This window comes from Natator depressus, chromosome 6 (genome assembly GCF_965152275.1).
Source record: "Natator depressus isolate rNatDep1 chromosome 6, rNatDep2.hap1, whole genome shotgun sequence".
Taxonomy (NCBI): Eukaryota; Metazoa; Chordata; order Testudines; family Cheloniidae; genus Natator; species Natator depressus.
Window position 1 is genome coordinate 68,364,428 of NC_134239.1, and position 16,935 is coordinate 68,381,362.

At 38.6% G+C, this 16,935-nt stretch overlaps 1 protein-coding gene across 1 annotated transcript in view; it reads right to left on the reverse strand.

The window, feature by feature from the left end:
• Nucleotides 1–16,935, reverse strand: part of STARD9 (StAR related lipid transfer domain containing 9) — a 200,271-nt gene that overhangs the window by 16,956 nt on the left and 166,380 nt on the right. Inside the window, exons 24-26 of the mRNA XM_074955639.1 lie at nt 4,745–16,189; nt 3,661–3,858; nt 2,008–2,191 (exon numbers count right to left, since the gene is read on the reverse strand). Coding sequence (XP_074811740.1) covers nt 2,008–2,191; nt 3,661–3,858; nt 4,745–16,189 — 11,827 coding nt within the window. The remainder of the gene's footprint in view (nt 1–2,007; nt 2,192–3,660; nt 3,859–4,744; nt 16,190–16,935) is intronic.

A 16,935-nucleotide genomic window follows, 5' to 3' on the forward strand; every position in this document is an offset into this window, starting at 1 on the left:
AAGGTGTAAACAAGAAATTTACATTTCATCACAGGGATGATTCAAACCTCACGTCCACAGTGGACTGTGTGTCACCATGACTCAGCAAGGATGTTTCTAGCACAAGAAACTGAATTATAAAGGGGGAGAAAAACATTTGACTTCACCTCTCCTCCTCTCATCTCTCTGCTCATGACATCAATGACTCTCAAAGAACTAAACTAAGGGGGGAGTGGTTCCAGACTGAAACGAGACCCAGCCTATGAAATTTACAACAGTGTATGGTGACACAAAATCTTTGCTTTTAAGTTCACCTAGCTTGTTAAGTTAGGTATTAGCTTGACTATTACTCTTATTTTCTTTTAAAAAAAGAAAAGGAGGACTTGTGGCATCTTAGAGACTAACAAATTTATTTGAGCATAAGCTTTCGTGAGCTACAGCTCACTTCATCGGATGCATTCAGTGGAAAATACAGTGGGGAGATTTATATACACAGAGAACACGAAACAATGTGTGTTATCATACACACTGTAACGAGAGTGATCAGGTAAGGTGATCTATTATCAGCAGGAGAGCAGGGGGAAAAAACCTTTTGTAGTGATAATCAAAGGTGGGCCATTTCCAGCAGTTGACAAGAACATCAGAGGAACAGCGGGGGGAAGGGGGAGGGAGGGGGAGAACAAACATGGGGAAATAGTTTTACTTTGCATAATGACCCATCCACTCCCAGTCTCTATTCAAGCCGAAGTTAATTGTATCCAGTTTGCAAATTAATTCCAATTCAGCAGTCTCTCGTTGGAGTCTGTTTTTGAAGTTTTTTTGTTGAAGAATTGCCACTTTTAGGTCTGTAATCGAGTGACCAGAGAGACTGAAGTGTTCTCCGACTGGTTTTTGAATATTATTTTCTTTTGTAACCAATCCTGTCTTTTATGCATCATCACTTGTAATCACTTAAAATCTATCTTTCTGTAGTTAATAAACTTATCTTATTGTTTTATCTTAACCAGTGAGTTTGGATTCAAGTGTGTGGGAAACTCCACTTGGGATAACAAGGCTGGTGCACATATCATTTTACTTTGATGAAATGACAGACTTTCTGTGAGCGGGCATTGTTCAGTAGTGTGCTGGACAGTACAGGATACACATTTCTGGGGGAACATGACTGGTATTAGAGAGCTTGCGGGTGTTGTCCTGTATGTAATTCATGAGTGACTGGTCAGAGTGCTCATGTATTTAGTTGGGAGTGAATTTACATGCTGAAGGATGTGTGAGCAGGCCTAGCTGTTCTGACCCCAAAGCAGTGGAAAAGGCACCCCACGTTAGTGAGTTAAGGCAACACCACTGTTCAACGGTCCAGATTGTACCCTGGGGGATGTCTCAGAGGGTTACTGCAGCTTCTGCTCATAAGAGGTGACAAAGCAGTTGCTATAGGAAAAGTATGGTCACAAATTAGGCGGAGTGACCTGAAGGTAATATAGTACCATTCCAAAGTCAGACAAAAAAACCCAACAAAATTCTCACATGTGCAGGAAGGGTGACAAAATACAAAACAAAGGGAAGAGGCAAACACACACACACCAGACTAAAGGGAAAGAGAGAGAAGCAGACTAAAAAGGATGGTGAAAGATTTTCTTTTCATCTTGTCATTTTAACGTACAGAATTCAACCACATTAAGCCTATATCAGTAGAGTCGCTGCATGCATTAATATCCAGCACTCGTGGCTTAAAGATGTCCTCTCATACAGTGAGTGAAGCTTAGGAGTCTTGGCATATTGTCAATAAAATGACACTATTGCACAAAGATAGTCCAGAAGCACCATCAGTAAATGAGTGTGGGGTTGTTTGTTTTTAAATACAAGTTAACAAGATTATTCCTTATTACCTTTGCCTCCTTAACAGGCAAAATTAAAGAAAAAGATCTGCCTTGGGCTTAATCACCATCACAGTTACTTTTTTAAAAAAGAAAGAAATTGCATTAACATGAGTCATGCAAAACAGTTCAGTCACTACAGTAATTTAATGCTCACCTTCTGTAGATGAGAAAATATTTGCTCTCGTATACGTCTCTTTTCTTGCTCAGCTCTCTCCCGAAGTTTGTCCCTTGCTCTTGCAATTTCAGTCTTGGCCTCCTCTCGTGCTCTCTGATAGTCTCGGAGTAGCAGTTCAATCTCTGAAGGATACTGGATAATCTTCCTCTTTGGTTCTTGGACTCTAAAGATTGGGGGTGGGGAAAAGACACACTAAGAAACGTCTGATACAATGCCATGGGACAATGGTAAAGAATCACAGAAAGAGTTGCTTTCTTCCAACACTGAACAAGGAACTTCATAATAAGGAAAACAGGATTATTCCTAAAAAATACTGTCTCTCCCTGCTTCATGGAAGAGCTTCTGGATAGCTACCCAGCTTCTCTCCTCCCTCCTGAAGATTTAAAGAAAAATGCACACACATGGTCACCTCGGGCTTTATTTAAATACAAAATCTTCAATATGTATGATTATGTGTGAAGAAGAATTATATCTGCAGCAGTAACAAAACTCAGCAATGCATGTTCTACTGAAATAACAGCCGCATCTCATCACCCCACTATGCCCCCTCTTGCTTCTTGGTTATCCCCTCATTCTCCCCCTCCCCCGCAAACACACACCTCTAATTCTCTCTCAATGGGCAGCATGGAACTCCCACAATGAGTCAACTCAGTGATCATCTCTGAAACAAGCTTCTCACAGGCACATGGAAAGCCTTGGCACAAGTTGCATCACTTATCCTTTCCCACGTGCTGTCCCCAGTTCCCAGACTGTGCAATCACCACATCATTCACATCTCCTTTGCAGGCCTCACAACCGCTGAGCTTGAAAATTGGATTTAGGGTGCATGTCTAGTATTCATCACAGTGAGAATACTTACACCTCTGTGACATCCTATTAACATACAGGAGCAACTTAAGGTGCTGATTTTGATCTATTAAGCTCAGTAAAACAAGGGTCCCAATTATCTATTAGACTGCCTCTCTCCCCATCTACCATCAGGGCAGTAAAGTTCAGCTGGGGCAGTCTCTAAATTCAAACAACTTGGCGTTGGGATTCTCAGCAGAGAGCCCTTAGACTCTGGAATTCACTTCTCTCACTGTTCTGACAGAGCCCAAGTTTGTTGATATTTAGAGCATAATGCAAAACCCATCTCTCTTCTTTGGCTTTTTGAGTGGGGAGTGAAAGGAGAGGTTGGTGAGTAATTCATAATAAGTGGGGTGGAATCTTGCTTTTGCTTCTGAGAAAGTCTTTTGCTAAACATTGTACATGTGCAAAAATAAGTCCATGGTTTACTGCTTTAGACTATCAATTAAAACTACGTAGATATGAACTATGTGGCATTTTCCTTTGCAGTGGGGAAAAGTTAGTTTTCCCTAAGTCATGAGAATCTTTTCTAGGTTAATAGTTTGAAAAGGGAAATCAAATGGACCAAAACTTGTATGGAAAGTTTTTGCCTTCTCTAGAAGAGAATAATAAACAACTCTCCTGCCCCAAAGTTCACCACTTCTACATCTGGCATTCCACCGGAGAATCTAAGTGCTCATTCTACCACAGACACATCACTGTTCACCTTAGTGAATAAAATGGGAGTTGTGCATGTACACCTGAGGGCAGCATGGGTTGCCAAAGCTGAAGTTTACATGTCTCTACCTAGTATTTTCTACTACATTTCTTCTCAGTTGCTGCAGGTACTCTCGGCGTCTGCTGGGGAGATCCAGATCCCGCTGGTTTGTGTCCAACATCTGCAACAGGCTCAGATGCTTTTGTGGACTGAGACTGCGGGTTCTCCTATAGCTCTGCAGCCTTTCCTCCCTCTGCTTTCTCAGGGCTTCGATTGTCTTCATGTGCCTATTTAAGGGTACAAGGCCAGAGTTACAAGGTATGCACCAGGTAAAGTTACAAAGCTCACTTTTCCAGAGTGATATATTCCACTGCTAAAGACCCTGAAAACCAGGTAAAGTGAAAACATGAAATTCACAAGAATCTAACAAAGGACTCCTGCACAGCCCCCATCAGTCACATGATCACAGGAGTTGCAGAAATGCTAAATCATTAAAATAGTAGGAAATGTGTACAAAGAATTAGAACTCACTTTCATGTTTTTAATAACTATTGGGGGGTGGGGGGAATCAAGAGATACGCTCAATACTCATCTTAAGCTTTTCGGTTATAATGATAATTTCCTGATTTCCAATACAAATATTACCCTACAATAAGAATCTTATAAAAAGGGCTTAATTTTTCCTAGTTTCTCCACCATTGTCTTTTTATTTGTTTTTGCCACCTTCACGTTCCCATAGCAGTATTTGCTAACAGAAACAAGAATGAAATATTGTTATAAAAAATATGGAGGCATCAAATTTTTTACATTGCAGTAGCTCACCAACAGAATCCTACTTCGATGGCTCACAGTGCAGAGATTTGTGTGTGTGATTCTCATAGCTGCTAATGATTTTGGTTAACTTTGTAGAAGGGGATGTTGGACCTGAATACTCTGTAGCTTGTACTTCTTCCCATTTCCATGATTACAGTGAAAGCCTTGTTCTTCATTATCATTTATACTACGGGTAAGAGAACCTTAATGTTACGCTTGTTCATACAAATGTTTCTGTTCTCCAGTTAAGATCCCTTAATAAACTGAATATTTAATACTTATGTTTATTATTAATTATTATTATTATTAGTGTATTTAAAATGCATGAGATTCCACACAAAACTATTTTAAGTAATTTACCTTTCATAAAGTTGCTGCTTTATGGGAACTGAAGTCAGATCCTCTCCTGTTCCATTCTGAAGAATTCTCAGCAGTGCATCTGTTTCTCCAATTCCATAATTCAGCTTTGCTTCAGTAAGCTCTACAGTAAGAGGGTGCTGCTTCATATCCAGATGTATGCCAGACATAATCTGGGCACGCTCTCTTCGAAGTCTCTCAATTTCTCTTGTTTTACTTTCCCAAGGCTGGGATTTCCCTTCTGTTTCAGTTGCTCGTTTGCTGATTGACTTCTTTTCCATTTGATTTTGTAAATCAGCAGCACTGCCAGTCAAGCTAATTACTGAGGATGGAGGACTGCCCTTCACTCCACACCAGTTGCTAAATTTATTGTGTATGGGCAAGTCACGAAGACTATAGCTTCGTGGCCTGTGGGTCTTCACTAAGGAGGCATTCTCGTTTAGTAGAATTTCAGTATTACATTCACTTGCAGAAGCCGATGCTGTATCGTCATCTTGTAGGGGTACATGCATATCACTCATTTTAGAAAGTGGAAAAGGGCAGTTATTTTGATTTTTCCAAAAGGAATGGTGGAACTGTGCAGAAGAGGCTTCTATCTGATGTTGTGGAGATCCATCAGCATTTGTCTTGCTTGACCAACACGTACTAATTTCTTGATTAAAAAACAAGTCAGAATTTGGAGATGAATGTCCACATTCCTCAACATAAGAAGTCTGAGAGTGGTTTTTAATCAAAGAGGCATCGGAACTTCCAGTGGTTTTGTCATATCTGATTCTTCCTGAAGAGCCTCTTCCTCTTCTGGTGACATACATACAACGTAGTGAACGTTCCATTGGAATGTGCTCTTTGAGATCATCAACTAAATACTCCCCATGACCAGAAACCTCTAAAGTGCTACTTGAATGATACAATCTTTTTGCACGAATTGTAGTGTGTGCGTCAACAGTGAATCTGTGTTTTTCCTTTGACTCTTTTGAAACACCTACTCCTAAGAACTCTTTAGCTGTGTTCTTATCTGAGAAACTTGCAGATTTCTTGCTCACTTCCTTGCTATCTCTAGAAGTGGTAGATTCATTGTCTGTTTCTGTTTGTGAAGAATTGTCTACATGAGGCTCCAAGGTGCCCAAGCCAGAACATGAACGTGATCCTTGCTTTCTTTGATTACTGAGAGAACTTGAAGTATCATTAGGATGTTCCACAGATCCCTTGATAGAACAAAGGAACTTGCTACAGGTAACCTGGTTGCTTGGATTTGCACTAAGTGTTAGAATAGGGGAAGAGGCTCTGTCAACTAATAAGGTGTTTTTATAACATAGTTTCCTTTCTACTGCAATATCAGATTCATCAACAGTTCTCTTATCCTGAGTGTAATGTGCTGGAGATGGAGACGTACTAGAAGTAGAGCTGCTAACTACTGTGCATGAAGATTCATCTTGTCCTGAACTCAGTGAAGATGATACAACAGGAGAAACTGTGGGACTTCCAAAAGCAACATTCTGCTGTGTACTGAATGGTGTTTTTTGAAGATCTAAGATAGGAGTGGAGGCTCTGGCTAACGAAGGCAGATGCATAAAGGAATCTCCCAAAATATCAGCAGCAGAATCATTGAAGACAGGCATGCTCTGCATTCTCATTTCAATGCTTTCTGGAGTTCTCTGTTGAACAGCCAGACATATATCTTTCTTTTCCCGAGACCTACATACAGCGTCTGAACCTACCACTTTCACAATCACATTCACTTCCTGAGCTTTCATCAATTCATTTTCAATTTTTGCCTGGAATAGGTTTTGCTTGTTTTTGCTTTGTGGGTGTTCTGAAATATCAGCTTGAATGCCTACATCTCCTGTAGTTTGCGTACAACTGTCTGACATAGCAGCCCTTACAATCTCTTCAGCAATTCCTCTTTGATTGATTTTGGCATTCTGCTCGTTATCTATAACATTCTGTTGGGAGAGGTTTCCCAGCAGCTCAGAAGTGTTATGAAGAAGTTGTGATAGGTGCATGGACAGATTCTGCATGCTCATCCAAGAAGAAGGTCGCTGAAATGAACTCCTGTTTGTGTCTTGTTTTCTTGCAGAAACATCTGTATAACTTCTCCGGTGCCTTTTCTGTCTTTTATACCTTCCTGTAGCCATTGTTTGTGTTCCCTGCTCACAAGTAATGCCTTGTGGTTTTTTCGAGGCTGTTTCTGACTCAGAAGGGTAGAGGAGTACAATTTCATCAACTTGCATGGAACTGTTTCCAGGTTGTTCAGAAGGATTCTCAAATTTCGAAATTCTGTTTTTGGCATTCGTTTCAAGTATTTCACTGGATACATTTACATAATGCTTGCTGTTGTCACTTGAATATGGAGATTCAAAGCCCTGTCTCACATCATCCCATCCCTGGGGGTCTTCAATGCTGCTTAAAGTGCTTGATAGTACTTTTGCATTAGCATAAGAACTGAGATGAGAGTGAAAAGGGGAGTTTTGAGAGTTCAGTCCATTATCCACACTGGAGCACCTCATAACCTTATGATTATCTAGACTTAGAGGAGGCTGACTGCAAGAGACATCACTTGCACTACCAAAAACATATTGCTTCCAACCAATCTTGCAGAGTCCATCTTGCTGCCATGGATGAATGTATGGATTGATATCACTTGAACTAAAATGCATTGCATCTTTATTGTCCTGTAAAAATAAATCTGTTTCTTCTGGTTGATATCTCAATTCTTCAATTGTCTCTTCATTGCACTGTGGTAAAGTAGAAGTATTTGAATGTTTTTTTGCTTCTATATCCATGGAATGACCAGCTCTATGTGCCAAAGCAGTTGAATAGTGAACAGCAGAGGGCTCTAAGGAGTTGCTGCCTGGGCTTCTCTCCCCATAGTTTTGTGAGCTTTTTGGATCATAATTAGCATGTCTCTGAGTTTGTACCAATCTCTGCTGAAATCTGGGTTTGTATTTAGCCAGTATTAACTTATCTGACTCCAGTTTAGAAAATCTTTCAATTTCATGAAGATCATCTTCAGTTGGAGATGGAGGCTCAACACTCATATTCAATTCTTGTAAAGATTTAGAGCCAGGATACAAAGAAAGATGTGCCTTAGACGAAACTTCTGAAGTGTATTCAAGATCAGAGATTGCAGAAATAGCTGGAGCTGACAATATGTGATTCTGTAAACGTCTTTGTTCATCTTGTTTGCAATGCTTTGTATTTAGTGCAGTAAAGTATGATTTTTCATTCCTAAGTAATACCAACTTGGGTTCCTGTGGAGGCAAACAACTGTTTTCTGGTAAAATTTTGAAGCACGTATTCTCATTTTTCACGACAGAAAGATTTAGCCTTTCTGATCGTGAAGCCTTTTGCTTAATCTTCATTATATTATTTGCCATTATCTGATAATTGTCAGGACTATCAACACTTGAACATGCACTATTTTTGCAATGTTCCATATCTTTTCCACTTCTTACCTTTGCTCTGTTTTGATCTTCTTCCCTTTCATGCCCAACCTGCCAATTGTCTTGTGAATCTGCACATGAATTTATTTCAAAATCTGAGGCAGTGCGATATGTTTCTTTGGAATCCGCAGCATTATCATCTGTGGGACATACTTGCCCATACAGATTATACACGTACCTGGAATCCACATTAATGTTTCCTGAATATGGGTTTTGCGATATTGTAATTTGTGGGGCCATGAACTCATTGGCAACAACTGATGGTGCTATGGTTTGATTTTCAACAGGATCTTTCCTTAAAAATGTTCTTGTCTGATTCCTGTCTGTTGCAGGAAGTGCTTTCTCCAAGTTTGAATGCAATTCCTTCTCATTTCTGCTAATTCTCGCTCTCATATTTTCCTCTTTATTAAGAGTTGCTCTTGCAGCATCCTCAAAAGCAAATGATGATGACATAGAAACATCATCATCTACTTTCCTTAGGTTTTCTAAAAATGCTTGTTGTAGTGAAACTTTATCAACTTCTGTTTCATTGTTGAGTTGTTCAGAGTTACTTTTATGTACTGATTTTCCATCTTCAGCAGGATATCCTTGAGAGGTAGATTTTGTATCATCTATTGGGAGATGTCTCTTTTCTTTTGTAAGAGAAAGCACAATATTTGTTGAAGCAGATGGCTGCTGGTCAAATATCACGGTATCATCAGATTGACTCTCTTGCATTTGTAGTATAGCAAATGCAGAACAGTTTGAAGTAGTTGTATGTGAAACATCATATCTGCTAGTTTCACTGTAACCAATGTCAGCAGTAAGAGGGTATTCTGAAAACATTTTTAATGATGGGTAAGAAACTTTTGGAACTGCTCGAGGAAACTCTCTCTCTTGTCTTTCTTGTAGAGAATGAGGGTTTGTAAAAGTAGATGACAACTGGTCAGTCAAAGAAATGTCTTGCAATGAGTCGTAAAGCTGCCTAAATTTCAGAGATTTTGAGTCTTCTGGCAAATTAGAGGTTTCAAAGGTACTAAGATTGTTGGAACTTTGAAATGTTGTATAAGCTGGAACATTCTCCACAGTGCATAAAGGAAGAGGTTTTGTTTCCTTATTGCTATTTTGTTCACGATTTTGATATGTAAGCAAGCTCTTCTCGGGTAGTTTCATGTCAGAACTACCAATATAGTCCTCTGAGTATAAACACAATATTTTTTCTTTTATACCATGGCAAATCTGGAAAGAATCTTGACTTTGTTCTTGCTTTTCATCTACTCCAACTACCTCTTTAGTGATTTCATCATGCTGTGTGTCTGTTCTCTCTCTCTCTCCAAATACAGAACAAATTTTGCTTTCATGATCTTTCTGATTTACAAACAAATCATCAGAAACAAGTATAGGTACATCCAAATCTACTGATTCACTTTCAAAGTATTTTGTTTTTCCAGAAGAAACAGCATCAATTTTACATTTGTCTTCTCTGCTGTCTACCAAAACATTTGCAAGTGTAACGGAGCTATTCTTCAGCAGACCAGCAGAATATTTAGAAACACAAGAATTCATATTATATCTTGCAGAGTCTTCATCATAATGAGCATTTTCCCACAAAGGTTGATTAATACTTCCCAAAAGAGTCTCAGAAGCAACTGCAGAGTTGTCTGGATATCCCACACAGAGATCTCTAGAAGCCCTGTATGCCTGAATCTCACTGGGTTCAGTTTGATATCCAAATACATCAGGAATCCTTTCACTATTACTTTTACAGTCTGTTTTAATATAGTCTGCAGTTGAACATTTCTCTGTCTGATTGCATTGCGCTAATTCTTTCTGACTTATATTCATATTTTGAAAAACTTTCTGAGAACAGACCTCTGGTAGTGATTGCTTTATTTTTTCTCTCCTATCATTATCTTTCAACATTGAAGAGGAAAGCAGATTTTCATTATCTGAAGTCAGTGGACCAGACACAGCCATTGACGCAGCCATACTTCCTTCTTGAACTATATTGTCGAAGGAATTAAAACAAACTTTTGATTCCCCCCGCACACTTAAGCCTGTGCTGTGCTCTGTGTCAGAATTGCTCACATTTTGAATTATATCTTCAGGAGAATCTAACCTTCCCAGGGAAGCTGAATAATTTGTTGTGCCTTGACTGGGTGCAGCAATTATGGATTCATGACACTCTGCAATATAGGAAGTTGAATTTATGTCATCCCTATCAGGAAATTGCCCAGATACAGCATAATTAGATGTGTTGTTTAATAGAAAGTTTCCTTCCCTCTCCTTGTTCTGCATGATCATGGTTTGCAGAAAATCACTGTCTTTATTTTGCATTTTATCAGAAAATGATCCATCTCTTCTCTCTTCGTTAAGTGTACTGCGTGCTCTGACAGACACATCATTCTCCATTAATGTTTCATAGTAAGGAAGAACACCAGTAACAGCATTGCTATTAAATGACTTTACATGTCCTCTTAACACAGTGGGATCATCCTGCACAACTTCTGTGCTGTTATTTATTCCAAAATATAAAGGATGATTTACAGACTGACATGGAAAGACTTTAAGCGAACAGTGTTGAGTTTCTTCAGAAGACTTTATAGTTTCTGGTGTACGCTGTTGTTTATTAGGTACTGAGGAATCATTGGCATCATTTCCAGAACAACCTTTAGATACCCAATGACTTTCTTTTAAGATCTCATTTAATTTATTATTTGTCGGTTGGTGGCTGCCTTTGTTTTCAGGTGGAACTTCATTTTGATTTTGTGAAGCAGTCAGTTCTCGACTCTCAATGTTTTCTTTGACAGCCTTCCTTTCTTTATTGGTTCTAAAAACAGACGCATTATATGTTTTCACACTTTCATTTATTACATCTGCTTTAACCATTTGTACCAGATTTATCAGATGCGTTTTCTCCTTCTCTTGTGCTATGAAGCACATTGGATCGGATTCAAAATTATCAGGTCTGCTTCCAACAAAATTTACATCCAAATCTTCAGACACCCCATACTTGGGATAGTCGGTATAAGAACTCTTATCTGTATTGCTATTCTCTTTAATATGTCTTCCAGATTTTCCTCTGATTACGTTTTGCTCAATTACTGCACTATCATCAGTTGAACTGTCACAGTTATTAATGTCTTCCACCAATTTATTCATTATATCTGTTTTGCCCTTCTTTTCAATTGCATCATGGCTACCTCCTGTTAACCTTAAAGTATCAACTGACAAAACATCTTGTTCTTCTAGCTTAGAAGAAGCTATAAAGTATCTTTCTGGGATCTCAGATTCAATTATAAATTTTTCACTGTTGTCTCCGTCACAATACATCTGATCGAGAGCTGGAGTCTCTTGTGTAAATGAAACATTTACATCTGTGTGCAGTTCACCTCTTCCTGTGCTAACCAACATCTCATCGTCTTTTATATTAGTTTGTTCCTCACTCCCAACCATTTTGGAGTTAGTTATGCTTCCATCAACTTTATTTTCTTGATGAAAGTTCTTATGGGCCAAGCAGTCTGTTATACAAGTTTCACTTGTATTGCTAGAAACTTTTTTTTGTTCCTTTTCACTGTTTTCTAAGGAGTTCTCTTCCCCACAACTAACTGGTATTGTTCTGGCTATGCTTTCAGTATTCAACACATTTTCTGTTATTCTGTTAGTCTGCTTCAATTCCTCATAAGTATCAAGGAAGCCTATAGTATTCTCAGAGAAATCTGATGAGCTGGAACGCACTGATGGAGTGTTTTTAGAAGCAGCTTCAGTCTCTGTTGAACAATAATTTATTTCCATGTTTGCTTTCCTTTTATTTTGATGAAGGCTACTTGTCTGAATGAAGCTGTCAGAAATCTCCACTGTTTTTGATTCATCAGTGTCCCTTACACCACCAACACCAAACACACCTGATTCTTCTTTCTCTGCCTCTTCATGCAGTACTGTTGTGTGCACCTTTTGGTAAAACTCATGGTGATCTTTGCAAGCCACAAGATCACTGGGATCTTTTGATCTCTGAACCAGACTATTGCTTTCCAAATTATTTCTGCTCCTTTCTGCAATATCACATTGGGCTTCAACTACAGAGAAGTTATGTAAGGTTTCAGTCTGCCTAGCTTTAATTTCCAAAATATTGTTTTCCAACTTGATGACACTGTTAACCAGTTTAGCAATTTCTTCAGTGGTGTTTATTTTTTTACTCTGATAGGGAACCAGAGTCTCTTCCAGGATAATTTCGTCTTCAGTATCAGTTGCCTTCTTTGTGCATTCAGATTTTTTATTCACACTTGGACTCCCTTCTTGGAAAGCAGTGTCTGATACAGTTGTATTATGTTCAAGCACTTTTCCGGAGTCTGTTTTTACATAATTACTGGTTCCTCCAACAAACAAAACCTCTCCTGAGAAATCACTTTCACTAAGAACCACACAAGAAAAAGCAGTTTCACTCTCTTCTCTTGATTCAGGAAAGGATTTGTTCTTGGTCTGAGTATCAGAGAGAACGGCTGCATCATATCCCACAGGAACTTCAGCCTTTTTATGCATGTTGTTTTTCTGCTCTTCAGATTTTAAGCAACACATTGTGCAGAGACAATTAGAATTTATTCCAGAACAGCAGCTTTTTTGGACATTGTTTTCTATACTGAAATTAGATCTGGTGTCACAAATTTCATTAACTGCTGTAAGATCCTGCAGTTGTGTATTATATTTCTCAGTTTCAGAAGCATGTAGAAAAAGATTAGTTTTTGCTGTGTCACAGTAAAATTCACTTGAGTTCGACTGTGAGGTGGATTCATCTCTAATTTCACAAGTAGCTGCAGTTGAGAGCTCAGTGTTTTTTCCATTTAAATTCACATTAAGGTATCTTAATTCATCTACCACCAAATTTCTATATTTGGATGATGACCTTTCCTGGCCTACAGGGTGAGAACTCAAATTATCTTTTTCTTTACTTTCACTGCTTTCTTTTCTTATAGTCTCAGGACATAATGTGGTGTTTCCCAAAATGTGTAGGGATAAGCAACTTTCAGGATTGTCAGCCTGTAAACTTTCAAGAAAATGATTCTTTAAAACAATTTTCCTTTGAAATTCACAATTATTTTGTGAACACAGATCTTCATCCTGTTCATATTCTTCAGGATCTCTGAATGAAGGGGCCTCCAAGGCAGTTTCAATAAAGATATCTCTACTTGTTGTATTACAGACCAACTCTTTCTGAGAAGTGTCTATTGATATTGCAAATTGGTCATAACTAGCATCCTGGGGAAAGGCTGCAGGACCAGTGCGATAGGGTTTTCTTTCAAAAGAAAAATCTTTGTCTGTGGTTATTTCTCCTGCAGACAACTGTTGGTAATCCATCTTCTGAATAGATTCAAAATTATTCCCCCTGTAATTGAGTAGACCTACTTTACCAGCAGAATTTTCTCCTTGTTCAACAGAAGTCTGAAGTGTATAACTTTTCTTTATACCAGTGTTCCTGTTCTTGTTTGACAGGTCACGGAGAAAGAAACCCTCATCACAGGATGTTGATGTTCCCTCTTTTGCAAAGAGCCGACCATGTTTTTTATATATTCCGTGTTTTACTGAAGATGTTTCTACTGTGGGTAGTGAAGCTGTATCAGGAGACAGCTCTTTAGACAATCCACTGGCAGCTGCATTGACAGATGCATCTCTTGTGTTTGACTCTATTGTTTTTGATTCCATTATCAAATTATCACAATCATTATCTGTGTCGTCTTTTTCAATAGTTCTAAAGAAGCTATCTTCTAAATCAGAATCTCCATGATCTTTTCTCTGCTGTAAAACATAGGTAGATGGTGCTGAAATGAATGATATTTTTTTAGAATCCTGATCCTTGGGCAGTTCAGGATAAATTGTGGGGAGAGAGCCCTCTTCTTTTCCAGATACTGAGAACAAACAATCTGTCATGGAGTTTTTTTTCAAACAGCTATACTGTTGTGTGTATTCAACAGTAGATCCATAAGTAGATGATACAGTAAGCTGTTTGTGTTTAGGATGAGCTGACTTGACATCTTCATAATAACCATGTTTTGCTGAAAATGTTGAAATGGGGACACATGAAGTGCTTGGTCCTATTGAACTGACAAACAATGACCTAACATCTGGAGATTCTAAGACAGAATTTTCATCAGAATTTGCATTTTCTTTGACCATCTTACTTAATAAAGATCCACTCTCAGGAACTTTGTTTGCATCTATCTCAAAATGTGTTGTTTCTGGTAATGGTATTTCTGATCCATCAGAGGAGAAAGTTGCATTTATCTCATTTACGCCATGTGATAAATGAGAAATACTATGTAACTGCTTATAGCCAGAGACAAAAGATACTTCAGCAGCTGACTGCTTTAGGTCATCTTTCTTCATCCAACATTCCAGCTTGCTCAGATGAGCACCACGAAATTGTAAATTTTCATGAAAAGAAGGTACAGCTATTCTGGGACTGCTGATTTCACTTTTTGAGTCATATGAAGACAAAGCATCAATGAGCGTCAAAGGGTTTCTGCCTGTAGAATTAAGTCTTTGATCAAGAAACCCTTCTTGTTTTATAAAACAAACCTTCATCTCTTTCAACGGCTGTTTGCAAGTGTTATTGCAAATGGACTGTGTTTGAGTACCCAGATAAAAAGAACTACTCTGCTTTAGATCATAATTTGTTCCTTTTACATCTTTGTCACAGGCTCCAGGCTTCCGGCATTCCTCAGTCTGTATGGCTGGGGACCTAGGACTCTGCAGCCTCCAAAATATCTCTGCAGGCACTTCATCAGATGAATCAGATTTGGATTCTTCTATCAGATCTTCTGCTAACACCTCTTCTGCATCAGCTAAGCTATCCAGAGAAAAGCTTCTTTCAGTCTTTGCCAGTCTACTGCGTGATGTGGATGAGGTCACTAAGGGTGAGACATGGTGATCATATCTGCCTTTGTAAAACTTAACTGGCTCTTGGTGAACCAATAACTTGTGAAAACGTTTTTTACTTTGTTTTTTGGCTTTATTTTCTTTTTCTACCAGAGAGTCTTGAGACATCTGACTATCATCACTTTCGGAATCTTCTGGGTTGGTGATACATTTATTTCGCTCTGAATCTTCCTGTTTCAGTTGCTCGGTCAAGGCTTTTGCATAAGCACAGGAGAGAGAATCCACAGAGTAGGAACTATCAGTATCGGAAAAGTCATTTTCATCATCCTCTTGCCAGTTCCCTAGCAGATCTGTGGCTGCTTTTGAGATTCCGACATTCAACACCTCAGCACTGTGCCATTTTTTTTCAATGTAACGGAGTGGTGTCTGGATGTTTATCTTATTAAGGTTCCCTACTGAAGTAGCTGTCATCAGAAACTCCTGCTTTTCCACTGACTGCCTATCATGATTTGGCAAGGATGACTTTGGCTCTCTTTTCAAGTTCCTCGCTGTTTGACTTAGACAAACTGATGGAGGCTTTCCACGCACTATTGATTTTTTCACTTCCTTGGTAAAGCTTTCTGGAAGTGAATCTTGGCGTTCTCCTCTTAAATCCATTCTAGACTTTTTATGAGATGCCTGGGCTTCACTTTCTTCTAGCTGTCTCCCTGTAGGCTGACTTGAATCTCCTAATACCTTCGCTTTGGTCACTTGTGTCCCTGTAATAAAGGTTTCAAGTTCACTTTTCTTCTTAAGCTGATTGGGAGAGAGGCTCTTAGAGGTCTGGCTTTGAGATTCAGTTTGTACTAGTCTATCATCCAATTTTTCCATTTTTTTATTATCTTTGTTGATATGTAATATAACTGGACCATTACAGTCTTTTTCTGCTCTTTTTTTATTTCCAAACAGTGATGTCTTTTGTTTTTTAGTTAGCTGTCTCTGTGTCGGGAAGGAACTATACCTCTCATCATTAAGGTCATCTCTCCTGGAATTGTCTTTAATTGTTCTGGGTAGATATTCTAGAGACAGCGTTTTCCATGGTGGATTGCCTTCATGGCATTTATAAGTATTTGGTGAGGTAGATAATTCAGAGGTGGTCTTCCTCTTCAGGAAAGAGCTGTGAAAATAATGCAAGACAAAGAATCTGAGGCTTTTACACACTGCGTGACTATATAAGTATATATTATGTCCTTGGCCCACAGAGACTTCGTAGCTGTAATCACTATTAATCACACTATAGTTCTGAGTCACTGAAATCCACTTAACACAAGCCTAGTCATGCCCCTACCTTTACCCTGTGGTTTCCAAATTTAAGAGAGCTCTCTGAGGAGATTCCCAGCTAGTTTAGTAATGGCTACCCAGCTTCAAAGTCTGAGCCAGATACAGCACTTCAGTCAGTGACAGGCAAAAAGCAATGTTGTTACTATTATAAATGATTTCAGAATGCCCACAAGAGTGCTGGATGCTTCATAGGAAAACAAACAGAAGACAAGTCCCTGAACTCTAGAGCGTACAGTCTAGTGAGAGACTTCTCAATCAAGTTATAATATCAAGGAAAAGGGAATGATGCAGGGTTATATGTACAATCAGATTGCATCTGTATATATTAGGGCTGTCAAGTGATTAAAATAATTAATCGTGATTAATCGCACTGTTAAATAATAACAGAATACCATTTATTTAAATATTTTGGATGTTTTCTACATTTTCAAATATATTGATTTCAATTACAACACAGAATACAAAGTGTACAGTGCTCGCTATTTTTGATTACAAGTACTTGCACTGTAAAAAGAACAAAACAGTATTTTTCAATTCACCTAATACAAGTACTGTAGTGCAATCTCTTTATCATGAAAGTTG